Genomic DNA, 12,729 nt, shown 5'->3' on the forward strand with positions numbered 1-12,729 from the left:
GCTGAGAGATACTTATTAACAGAAAAAAAACAATCTTATGGAATTTCCTTTTTGAAGGAACAGTACCATCTAGTGGCTAAAGCCTGTCACAGAGCCTACCAAAATCCATAAAATTGTATTAATACGGTGCGACTCCATGATACTGAATCCTGTATTTTAGGTTTAGCATTGAATAAGCTTTAGTCTACAGGTTTCTCCTCCTAGCACAAAACAAGATAAGGTATGCTGGGATCTGCCTACAACACACAACATAAACATTCCCCACCCCATGCTTGCTCTCTTTAAAAATACCAAAAGAGTGTCCCTCAGAAATATAGCAGAAGTTTTACCAGTTTACAAACTTAAAGAATCAGAACCACGATGAAATTAAATAGGCCCTGTACAACAACAACCACCTTTAAAAAATTCTCAAGAAAAAATACCATATAAAATAGTATTATCAAGGGAAGTTTCATTAGTTGCCAGGGGAGCACTATTTATTCATTTAAAGTTTATCTGTAGCTTTTGCATCCTCCTCCTTCCCTGCCTTTCAGGTATAATCTAAATTACATTCTTCTTCACAAAAAACATTACAGCAATTTTAAGCTGCTCCAAATCACAATTCATTAAAAGCCAATGAGAACTGTAAGAGTTATCAACAGAGCATTAGTCTCCAAAATTTACAGATTTTTGTCAGCAGCTTGAATTGTTGTGATTTTAGTGGTGTATGCTGGTGTGAACACTTACTGTTTCAAACTCTCTCACCTGCGCATCGCCCTACCATCTGGTTATGGAAAAAGCCGACACGCTACATTTACCGCAAACTAGTAGATACCGCTGAACAATCAGCTTTGTATAGACATATAAAAGACAATTCATTTTAATAATACCTAATAAATTCAGTGGTAACACTTAAGACTCATTAATTAAGACCCTTAATTCATTAGGGAATCCCTTGAACAGCATAGACTTTTTAAAATTAATCTTTATAAGTGATTAAACCAATAGGACTGAACCAGAATCACTAACAGTACACGGAGAGCCTGAATATACTTATATGTATATAGACAATTTCAAATTGACAAGCTTACCTTCAAATCATGCGAGCAAGTAAATTTGTTAAGTAAGGCAGTTTGGATTAGTTCCCATCGACTTCCAGCAGTTCTATCTCCATTCTTTAAAACAAAAGCCCAAAACAAAGTCAGAGTTAAGTTATTCAAAACAGAAAGATGTATTTACTAATAATTGTCTTCCTTGCCATTTTTTTTTTAAATAGTTTGCTTTATTTGTGAAGTTCTTTAAAAATAAACCACATATTTTGAGTAATGTAAAGTACTTCTGTAACTTTGAGTCCACTGCACTTCACTTCCTTAAGAGTTCCTTTTTAATTGAAGCATTCACATATTCATAAAGAGCTCTTTTTCACATACGCAGCACTCTTCCTCATGCTATCTCAAGGACAAAGAATTTTCAGTACATTCCTTGTGAAGAAAGTGGATTTTGCAGATAAAACATGACCACAGTTTATAAAATCCACAACTCAAAAACATAAACTGAAGCAACTTTATAAAAATGTAATATTAAAAGCAATAAGGGACACATTATAAAAACATATTGCTGGGGCTGACTCTTGCGCCAACCCAAATCTAAGACATCCTGTGATATTTTTCCTGAACAGAAAGTCTTATTGCCCATTGCAAGCAATAATGATATTTCACATGAGACTACCACAAGGGCAGAGACAATTCATCTTGCTCAACTGGCAACAAAGATCAACATTTTATCTCTGAAACATCAATTAATTTCATTTTGTACTGTGTCTGTAAAATTGATAAATGAAAAGACAGAGTATTTCCTAGAGGCTATAAAAATTCTCTGTTCCAGATTCAAGTATCAAGAATCATTATAGCCTTCACTACAGGACACACTTGCTCATTTTATTCACCACAGTCTAAAGTATTTCAGTGGGTATGTTTAAGTAAGTCTCGAGCAGTGACAAGAAATACCAGGTCAACAAACCGTGCAGGGCCAACTCTAATCTCTCTGCCATTGTTTTAGCAGAACAGCAGACAGGTACACCTCAATCTATCAGCAGTACCAGACAGAGTATTATAATCAGAATGTGATTACAAATTCATTCACATCTGTTGGCGTCCCGAATTGCTTCACCAAAAAAAAACCCCAACATATAAATATATAAGTATATAAATATATAACTTATATGGAGTGTAAGCTTCTCCATAGAAGTACAGAAATATACACACCATCAAATCAATGGCTAGGTAAAATAATTACTGGGGGAGGGGAAAGTCTTCTGCTCTGCCTGAAGCATCATGACCCAGAACCCAGCTTTTCAGACCAGGTATGTTCATCTATTTGATTTTCCAATTCCACACGCTCAGTCTGCTAACCGAGCAAACGCTGTAAACTGAAAACTCATCTATATGTAAACAAACTTATTTGATTACACAACTGTAAATACTTTATCTTACCTCATCCTCCACAGGGTATAAATTCTGTTCTGAGCAGGGCATTTTAACATGTTTGTTGTCCCACAAATCTTTGTAGTGAGTTGGAAAAGGTTTAGGCACCTCTCCTTCCCTCATGAGATCTACCTGCAACACAGAAGGAGGGGGGGGAAAAAGCTCAGACTCTACTTTCAAGTTTTTAAATGGAAGAAATAAAAAGTAAGCAAAAACATAGTTAAAAAAAAGCTCTCGTCTACAGACACCCTTTTTGGAAAGGAGAAAGCTACAAACTGACCACATGATGGATATTCAGTTAGAAAAAAATCCATCTGTTACTCTTACGTAATACTTGGTGAAAGTAACACCACCTTGTCTTGAAACACACAAAATAATTTTATGTATTACCTTTATTTCAATGTCCAATTATCAGCTAAATACTTCCTCATTTATGAATTTAAGTATCTATGTAGTTTCATCCAAATATTTCTAAAATGTAGTTTCAAATCTAACCATAGTCACGTGCAGAAATAACATTTTTTTAACCTAATACTGAAGAGGATGAGAAATCGTTACAGATATAGCAATATTTCAAGTTTACTCACAGAATATTAGAAATGTAAAAAGAAATAACACGATGTTCTTAAAGACTTCATCTGCTATACGGCCTTCTGGCAGCAGCGATTCTCTCAGAACTTGCATTTAAACTTAATGTGCTTTTCTTTTGTTTGTGATTTATCATCCTACAGGTTTCTGGTCACATGTTTTATTTCAACAATAATTTGACTGCATACTACTCCAAAGGATTAAAGGCAAATATATCATATTTGATCTAAAATGCAGTGGTAAAATTGCTAGAAACTCCTCTTCATTCTTTGTCTTTTTCATACCTGGAATATCTTGAGTCTTTTGTATATCTTGAACCCAAACCAGAATTATATTAAAATGAAAACATAACATGAAAATGTTGAAGTACAAATTTTACTTGCAGACGTATTTAAATTCCCACAGTTTACAACTCAGGACAAGGAAGTACGCACATACCCATGCAAAAGAAAAATACTTGTCCCTAACAAGCCAGAGGCAGTAAAACCATAATTACATTTCTTCTGGATCTTAATACCCTAATTCTGTGCATCAGAAAAGTAAATTTTCAGGAAAATCAGTTGCCCCAGTCCGCTTGCAAGGAACGGCAAAGAAAGATTTCCACAACCTGCTAATACTATAAGACTAATATTTGGCATTTCATATTATTGAACAGTTCAGTAAGAAATTTGATTTCAGGTAATACACTGAATTATCGTACTCTGACGGTTACTGTATGATTGGCTGAGGGTCGCAGATGAGGAAGACGGGCCCCACACATAGGCATTCTTCTCATCTCTTCAATCGGTGTCCCAAACCACTTCTTATTAGTTGGAAGAGGAGGTGGCATATATTTAGGAATCTTCCTTCCTGGCCTCTGGGGTTTGAATTCACACTTTTCTTTTCTGCTGGTAAAATAAAATACATTGAAACATATTATCTCCACTGAAAAACCTGGCAGGCAAATACACAAACTTCCACTCCAGGGTTAGGTTTATAATAGAGTCGGTTATTTGCTAGCCTTTGCTGTGGCCCCAGGCCAAAGCTTTATTTGGGGGAAAACCCCCGCCACCAACAACCTCCTCCTCCCCAACACAAGCAAGTACATGAGGTCTACCAAAACACTCTTCTCTACAGGCTTACAAACACCTTCACAGAACCACAGTATGTTAGCAGGGCAGGGTTCTCCTGCAGAGTTACGCTCTTTCCCAAGAGGATCTGTTTATCCAGGGACAGGAGACAGACCCTTCAGTCTGCATTTGTCAGGATACCCTCTACAGCCCCTTCTCAGCTGTTAGAAAACAAACACGTGTGCATGCACAGATGCACATATTCCTTCTTCAAACTAAAAAAAAAAAAAAGATAAACTTCTTAATCACCCTTTCTCACTAGGGTTGTATTTTTCACGCCAGGCATACAATACTTGCAACGGAAGTAGAAATTTAAAAGTAATCCAAAAAACACTTGCAAAATTCAAATATATGCAAGAGCAGATGAACTAATCCTCTTTAATGATCAAGGGTAGTTGCATGGATCCGAGATGTTTTGGGGAAGAAAAATCTGAACTTGCTGTATGTTTGATGTAACATACCAGATGCTTCTCATGCAAGAGAAAGTTCTCAGAGGAAAATGCAAAACAAGTGAAAAGCCTACACTTTGAGATACTATTTAGACCTCTAAATTCCCGTAGTGAACTTACTCCACCCTTGGATAAAGATGTTGTCCAACCTGTTCGCTGCGTCTATGCATATGCCAGTATCTTCAGGTGCAGACAATGCCTTCAACCTGGCCGATCACATGCAAATGGTGTAGCCCCATGGCATGACACTGGGTACAGGCCCGCTGTGCTCATCTGAGAGCCAAAGGATCATTCTGGCATAGCATTACTGATGACTGAAACCTGTTTGATACACTACTACTACTTTCTCTGCAAGTTAAGATCTGAGCCACTTTATTATCTGCTGTAGACCTGGTCTAATGAAAACCAGGAGGAAAGCTTTAAGATTTTCTAATTGCCCTCTTAAGCACTATATACAATACCACTATTTTGTCTGGCACTGAGGTGTATAACCATCACACCATCTTGTTTAGGCCAAAAAAAAAAAAAAAAATCTCTACAGCCTCATACTCTACCTTACTAATTATTCTATAAAGCACTGCTAGGATTCCCATCTATCCACACAGCAGAACTTTTGCATGAGCTTCCCTTCTCAAACACGACTTATTGTAACACGCGATGCTCTAGCACTGACAAACACAAGCCTCAACCTCTGCTGCTTCGCTACAACAGCAATTCATTTAAGTTAGTGAAAAGAGTACTCCCTAAACCCATCATTTTAAACTTTATGACCCCCCTCTCCATACTTCTTTTAGCAAATTCTTCATCCATCCATTTTTCCTAAGAACTACCTTTTTTTGTTTTCCAAATCCACTCTCAGCCTACTCATCTCTTAAGACTTCTCAAATGCAAGCTCCTGCCGCTAGTTAGCCACCCTCTTCGTTTCCTTGAAAGGTATGGTTTGCGCTGCTCCTCACATCCAGAAAGGACCTCCCAGTAAAGACGTGCAAAACTACTTTCTTGCCCTACTTCCAGGACTTGAGTCTACTGAGATAATTGCTTATTACACCAACACGCACAGTCCTCTTGTTTCTGCTTACTCCTTTGCTGTTTATTCACTTTCTCAGCTCCCACTGAAATCTAAGCTCTTCAGCAAGCTCTTCAGAGCAGAGATTATCCTTTTGTCCTTACACAACATCTAGCATACGGGGTCCTGGGTCACGCTCAGGGCTTCTATTTCCATTGCTGTAGTGTGTAATCACCAGTCCTTCTTCCTCCCAAATTATGAATAAAGCCAAAAAAAAAAATCCCCCAAAACACTCACACATATCTCTACAACTGCTTTCAAAAGTGAAATTTTTCATGTCTATTTCAATCACAGCATCAGTGAGTGCTACTGATGCTTCAACAAAACAGATTCAGTATTTTTGACAGATGAAACTAGAAAAACCAAGAAAACATCAGTATCCTCAAGTATTCTGAATGAAATAATGAATGCTAGAGCTACACTCCATAAAGCACTCCTGTACCACCGTTCATTTTCAAGCATTAAAAATCCTCCCATGGTCTTAAATCACTTCTTTGATAATCAACTTCCTACAGTGTCTTTAATTCCCAATTTTAACAGATCTCCAATGATTTAAAAAAATTGCACTGGACAAACATATCCTTTAAAAAAATCACAAGCAGTCCCACTAAAAATAAGTTACTTCACATCACAGTTGCCTTTGTGTCTTAACATACATTTTGCAAAACTCTTTATGCAATCCAGCCTCCAAAGTGCTATCGCCAAAGAAGTTTTCGAGCGTGAAAAAACAGATGAAGAGGCAGACAGAACACTACCTTTTCTCCTCAATCTTAGGTATCCTCATGAAGTGAGAGGTGATTTTGGAGTCTCTCTTCACACCCTGTTTTGCACCTTTGCATTCTGATGATGGAGCAGGAGAGATCCCAGGTGACTTTGTATGCAGAGTGTCCTCTTTACCAGAATTATCTATTTCCTCAAAGCTTTCGCAGCCCTTGGCAGAAAAGCGTGACTTTCGTGACTCCAGTTCAGCATCCCCATATTGAATTCTAAAAGATTTGTTTATGGATTTTGACATATTAATCTCCTCTCGCTCATCAAGAAACGGACTCGTTTCTTCATCAGCCTCTGACCCGTGACAGCTATTTTTAGAATTATCTACATCCATTGGTGACTCCGGTTCACTTTCTTTCTCAAAAGCAGGTGAATCCCCTGAACTGCTCTGACATTTGCTCAGTTTCCCAGGACCTCCAAGATCAGATACACAAGCATCACAACCAGCATCTGAAAGTGGACTTTCCGGAACTACATCCCCTTCTTCTTGTTCACCCGTTAAACAGACAGAATTGCAACTCTTCAGCTTCTGTGAATTGCATGAAGCCACCTGTCCATCTGTCTCAGTGTCTTTTGAAGAAAGCGTTGTATTTCCCATTTTCAAAGACCGGCCTGATGATAATTTCCTCTGAGTCCAATTGTCACTGCTTTCTTCACAGCCTCTCTGAGTCTGCTTGCCAGTTTTGTGCCTCTGATCGATGTTGGCATTTTTAAAGAGGTCTCCAGACTGCGTCCCCTTCACAGGCTCTGTGTCTAAGACTGGATCTTTGTCCTCAGCCTCCCAGTTACACATGCTGCCTGTCTGAGGCGAGTTTACATGCTTTGCACCAACCTCCACAGATATTTTGGAATAATTTTGCTGACAAATATTCTCTAGCTTTTTCACATCATGCTCACAAAAGTTCTCCTTTTTAATGGAAGTCATCTTGGGATTTGCTTCAGTATTGTTATTAATTTTGCTGTGTAAGCTGTGGAAGAGAAGTAAGGGAATTAATGTCTTACCTCCAAATGAAATTTCTGTGTGTATACATATATTTATTTTTTTTTAGAGGAATGATTATAAACATACAATAGAAACTACAGGATTTTACCCATTATACTCTGTAAGTGAACACTACCAGGATCAACAAGTTTTACCGCACCGGGTAATGCAGCTCAGTAACAACCTATTTCCATTTAAAGGCTCCAAAGGAGCGAATCAGTCGCTTACCTTAGAAATCTATTCCAGTGATTCATTATCCTTATTTTCAAATCTAAACAGTATTAAGCTATTATTTAGTTCTTTTCTCCAGATGAAAAAAGTTAGAAGTCATGATAAAGTCCTCCTTAACTTCCATTTTAATCAGTTAAATACAGCGAGCAAGGAAATCAATGGTTTTGTAGTCATCCCCTAAAAGATGAATTTGTAGCTCTGGGAAGAGCAGGACACAGTAGTCCATAGTCTCAAAAACATCCTATTACTTCCTCACTTTTATAAGCAGCCCATGACTCTTAAAAAAAAAAATCAAAATACAAAAGCATAAGAGTAAAATATATTTAGAATTGATAATAAAAAAGACACATTAAATCAATTATTATTTTTAAAGAGAAAAATAACCTCATTTGTCCTGCGCTGTCTTACACAAAGAACAGAAAGAAATGTGTCCTAACGGTTACACAGGGAAGTGAAACAAGTTTTGTATGAGCAGATGAAACTTTTCAAGACGACACTGGAAAGTCATTTCACACTTACGTACTAATTTTTCTGTCAGTGTATTGATAAACGCTTAAACGCCATATGAATATTGAAAAAACCTTACCAGCCTTGGTGAATACATCACTCTGAACAATACCTTCTCCTGAATGTATTGTTACAACATCATATATAACCAATGTAAACTAAGCACGCTAAACTCTGTATGTCTGGTCATTGCCCAGTTTCCCATCTACACTAAATAAGAAAATACACAATTATCTCACAATCCTAAAATCGGCAACTGAACATCCTGATAGATTCCTGAAGGTATTAATTCTCTCGATGAATAACAGATCCTCTTCTAAAAGAGCACGCTGGATAAAAAGATAGCATTCACACCTTTACCACTAAAGAAGAAAAAAAAAAAAGGGGGGCTTGGAGCAACAGATGATAGCTTGAAACTTCACCCATAAGAAGATTATTTGAAGACAAAAGGATTTTAGAGGGTTTTATGTTACAATAATTTAACTCCCCATCTATGCATCTGTTCCTGCACTGAAAATTCTGATGAACAAAAATGAAAGTTATGTCACTGCTGCCATCTCAGTAAATGACTGTTTAAAGGTATTGACAACATCTGTTGTCAACTTAAGATGAGAAATCAATTCTAACACAAAGACAGTGTTCAAATCCAAATAAATCAAAATTGTGATGTTAGCTGCAATAGAAAGGCACATGAAGTGTTTATATGACTAACCTGCTGCTTAAAACTGACTAGGCTGTAACCTGTCAGAAAGGCTGGAGGAGGGCATATAAAAGCAATACTCTACAGGGAATCTTAAAAAAAAAAAAAATTCATTCCCTCCTTAAGCATCCTCTTAACATCTTTGCTTTACTGCAACCTATGAGCCTGTAATTGAGCCCTCTGTACTTCTGTATTAATCATTATCACAAATTTTCCTAGCTATTTTAGCCCTGCTATGGATTTCAATTTCTATTTATTAACAAACATCAATGAAAAATAAACCAGCACATTTACAATTGCAATTATAGAAAAAATAATATCTGATATTCCTCTGTACCAGATAGTTGAACTCTTAAGAGTTTAACTTTAACGCTGCCTTGCAAACATTGCTCCTGACAGACTACATCAGCAGAAAATATCAAACTCTACCTGGTGCCATTCAGCAGCAAAACTTTTATAACATCTTTCACAAAAAACGTGAATGCACATTTGAGCACCTGTAAATTATAGCCCAAATTAAATCAAGTTGCCCATGCTTATACTACCATCACAGTCCCACGAGACGAACCAAACCAGACTTTTGTCTGTAAATTAACAACAGAATTGTGAGTTGAATGCAGGACCGTCAGCCAAAATCCATAACTGCCCTATGTTAAACAAAAATAAAAGCAGAGCTGTTGACTAAGGACATGGTCTGATATTACAGCTGACTCGATCTAGTGGTTGGCTGCTGCTGGAAGCAGCAGTCCCGCTTTGCCTTCCCTTGATGCAAGTCCCCATCTTTTTCTTTGCAGGAGCAGCAGTATTTATTCACCTGAACAGTGAAGTGCTTCAGGAAGCTAAGTCAGCAAAAAAGCTTGGGTTTGGGGGTTAGAGCGGAAGGGTGGGGGACCAGTTACCTTTTGGTAGTGAAAGTCTGTCGGTTAGTTGTACTCAAGAGGATGTGCCAAGGTAAGGAAAGCAGCAGAAATGGGGTTGCCTTTTTTTCAGTAGCTAGCTGTACTGGCAACCTGCACTTTCGAGTTCCCCACAGGCCCACTCAAAGAACACAACTTTCAAATAGGTATGCTGTACATTTTACCTTTTGGACTCAGTTGTCTTGGGTCCTTTATTCTCCAACCAAGTGGTAATTGTCCGTTGTTTACAAACTGAAAAACCACAGTTCACTGCATTATTACATGAAACATGATAAAACAGCAACATGATTGCATATGAGTAAGATAACTTGTACAGGACAGAGACAAAAACACATCAATTAAGTCCTCATTATCATCTCTACTATAAGGAGCATCCAGACGCTAACACTATTAAAACTACATGTGATGCAATATTTAATTTGTATCAGTCAGCAGCTGTAGCTTCTGTAATAATCTTTATAAATACCAGGCTTGGTGTGTAGTGGGGTTTTTTAATGTTTGTTTTTTTTTTAATATGTTTTAAAACATACAGTGAATCTCTAGATTAAGGAAAAAAAAAAAAAGCAACTTGAACTTTCTAGCTCTCATTATCACCTTTAATTACCACCACCACAGTGATCCCTGAAAGACTTCTGCTGAATTTTGGAATGAAGAGGCAACATGACATAGCTTAAAACAAACAAACACAAACCTAACAACTAGGTATCTTAGAAGACCCAGCCGAGAACCTTATTTGTATGCAGCATACTGTGAAACATGAGGCTTAATATAAAGATTGTGTACACATTAGAAGTGACAAGTGCTGCGAAAAGGACTTTTTCTTTTTCCCTCCATCCACAAACAATTTGTAAAGCCTATCAATGCTTACTCCCCTGAACAGCAACAAAATGTGAAGGACGTGATTTTTTCAGATTTACTACCAATGACACGGCTCCAGTGAACGTGATCTCTGTTGATGCTGCACTTCAGACAAGCTTTCAACAGAACAGCAGCACATGAACTAATTATGTAGAGACCTGGGGGGTGGGGGTGGGAATAGGGAGGAAAGGAAAAACCTCAAAGCAGTTAGTTCACAACTGGAAAGTAATCTTCATTAATATAAGAAGGGGTTTTTTTAGTTTAGTTTTGTTGTTGTTACTTAAAAGGTAATTCTGAAAATTTGGCAGCTAGCTTCAGTTCCCTTTCTTTCCATTTGCCAAGAGAAGTTACCTACCTGCCACCGCTGACTGTGCAAGGTGTTTACTCACTGCTTTCAACCGGGTAAGTAAAATTTGTCGTTCCCCTATTGCAACAGTAGTTTTGCAGAACTTAAAAACCAGTACAGCAGATCTGGCTATTCTGATTAGTAGTCACTACGGAAAGACTCAGCATTTTACTGCAAATGGAGGTTGTGTAACTTGTAGTGTAGGTAGCTTAGGCCATAGGTAACTTAAGAGACATTGTTTCATAAAAGCTTTCCCTAACCTTCGAGGCCCTGAACACTTTTCCACAGCTGGTTACCAAATATCCTCATCAAAAGTACAGAATTTCTACAATGAAAAAGTAATCTCCAGAAAGTGTTTAAATCATTTTAAGTTCTTCTGAAACAGCAGAAACAATAGTGCAAAATTGCCACCATGCGACTAGGTCACCAGGGAGTAACGCCAAGCTGTATACAGATTACAAGCACAAGGATACCTGTCCCATACTCAGCCATTCAATTTTTCAACAAACGCTCAGCTTCACCCCACTCAACAAAAATAACAGCTTGGTGGATTTTATGAACTAAAAGATTTTTATTTCTAAAGATTCACTAAAACCGAAGTATATTAGTCATCCTGTTTACCAAATTTCACCTTCTTATATTTTAAGTGTTAACCCAAATTGCCTACAGGAAAGGGGAAAGAAGCGGCCAGAAAAAAAAAAAACCTGAAGAGACATGTTAAAACATGGGACGAATAAATCTCTTCAAAGGCAGCTGACTACCTCTTGAAGTATAAACTTGCATTGAGGAAGGCATACTGATTCATTAGCGCAATAAACAGAAACGATAGCAGCAGCAGAACAGAATGAAACGGCTTCGGTCAGAACTTTCACACCGGACTAGCCATTTAAGCCCTACAACCAACACAACACACATCAATTTTCTTTAATACTACTAATCTCTCTTTTTGCTACAGATAAGGTGATAAAAACATAAAAGGCAACAAAAAGATACCATATGCTTACATTCAGTGTAAACAATAAAACCAGACTTTGGTGTAATTTTATTTTAAAAGAGGTCTCCAAATTTCTATTCAAGATTCCCCAAATGATTTCCATAAAACAAACCATTCCTCAGAATCTACCACTGGGGAAAACAACGGAATTTTTAGAAGATTCTTATTTATCACTCTGTAGGAGTGCACATGTATAACTTCAAACTATTATCTACTCAAAGTTGCCTCCTAGTTACTGGCTACTGAGGTTTAACTCATCAACCGAAGACCATAGCAAGCCTGTCCGGGTTTTTTCCCTTCCCTGCATTCCTTTCTACTCCTGAAACAGGTACTTCATCATGCGTTAGAGTTTTATTTTGACAGCATTAGCTCCAAATAAAAATAACCTGAGGAAGCCACGCGGGGACTCGTTCCGCGCGGCTTCGTTACACAGCAGGAGGGGCACCCCACACGACCTGCAGCGCCCCAGGCCCGCGGCCACATGCCCACGCCGGTTCCCGTCGTCGGCCTCGGCTCTCCCCCGCCCCGGCAGCCCGGCCCAACGCCCCGCTGACCGGCACTTCCCCCGCGGCAAGGATTTGGCCTCTCACGTACGAAGAAACACCGCTACCTTCAGCAGCTCACGCCTCACCGGGACGGTCGCGCTGTTACCGAAAGTTTGTCGAGAGCCAGGCACAAAGCCGGGGTAGCGATGCTTGTACCCGAAGCCGTCTCCAAAGGGAAGCACTGCCCCACGCCACCGGACCCGG

At 38.4% G+C, this 12,729-nt stretch overlaps 1 protein-coding gene across 1 annotated transcript in view; it reads right to left on the bottom strand.

The window, feature by feature from the left end:
• The window catches only part of PARG (poly (ADP-ribose) glycohydrolase), a 66,251-nt gene extending 56,242 nt beyond the window's left edge, over positions 1–10,009 (bottom strand). Inside the window, exons 1-5 of the mRNA XM_009334615.1 lie at positions 9,947–10,009; positions 6,430–7,413; positions 3,751–3,937; positions 2,472–2,594; positions 1,062–1,154 (exon numbers count right to left, since the gene is read on the bottom strand). Coding sequence (XP_009332890.1) covers positions 1,062–1,154; positions 2,472–2,594; positions 3,751–3,937; positions 6,430–7,370 — 1,344 coding nt within the window. The 5' untranslated portion in view covers positions 7,371–7,413; positions 9,947–10,009. The remainder of the gene's footprint in view (positions 1–1,061; positions 1,155–2,471; positions 2,595–3,750; positions 3,938–6,429; positions 7,414–9,946) is intronic.
• Between the last annotated feature and the right edge of the window lie 2,720 nt (positions 10,010–12,729).

The sequence above is a fragment of the Pygoscelis adeliae genome, unplaced genomic scaffold (assembly GCF_000699105.1).
Source record: "Pygoscelis adeliae isolate BGI_AS28 unplaced genomic scaffold, ASM69910v1 Scaffold361, whole genome shotgun sequence".
NCBI classification, from domain to species: domain Eukaryota; kingdom Metazoa; phylum Chordata; class Aves; order Sphenisciformes; family Spheniscidae; genus Pygoscelis; species Pygoscelis adeliae.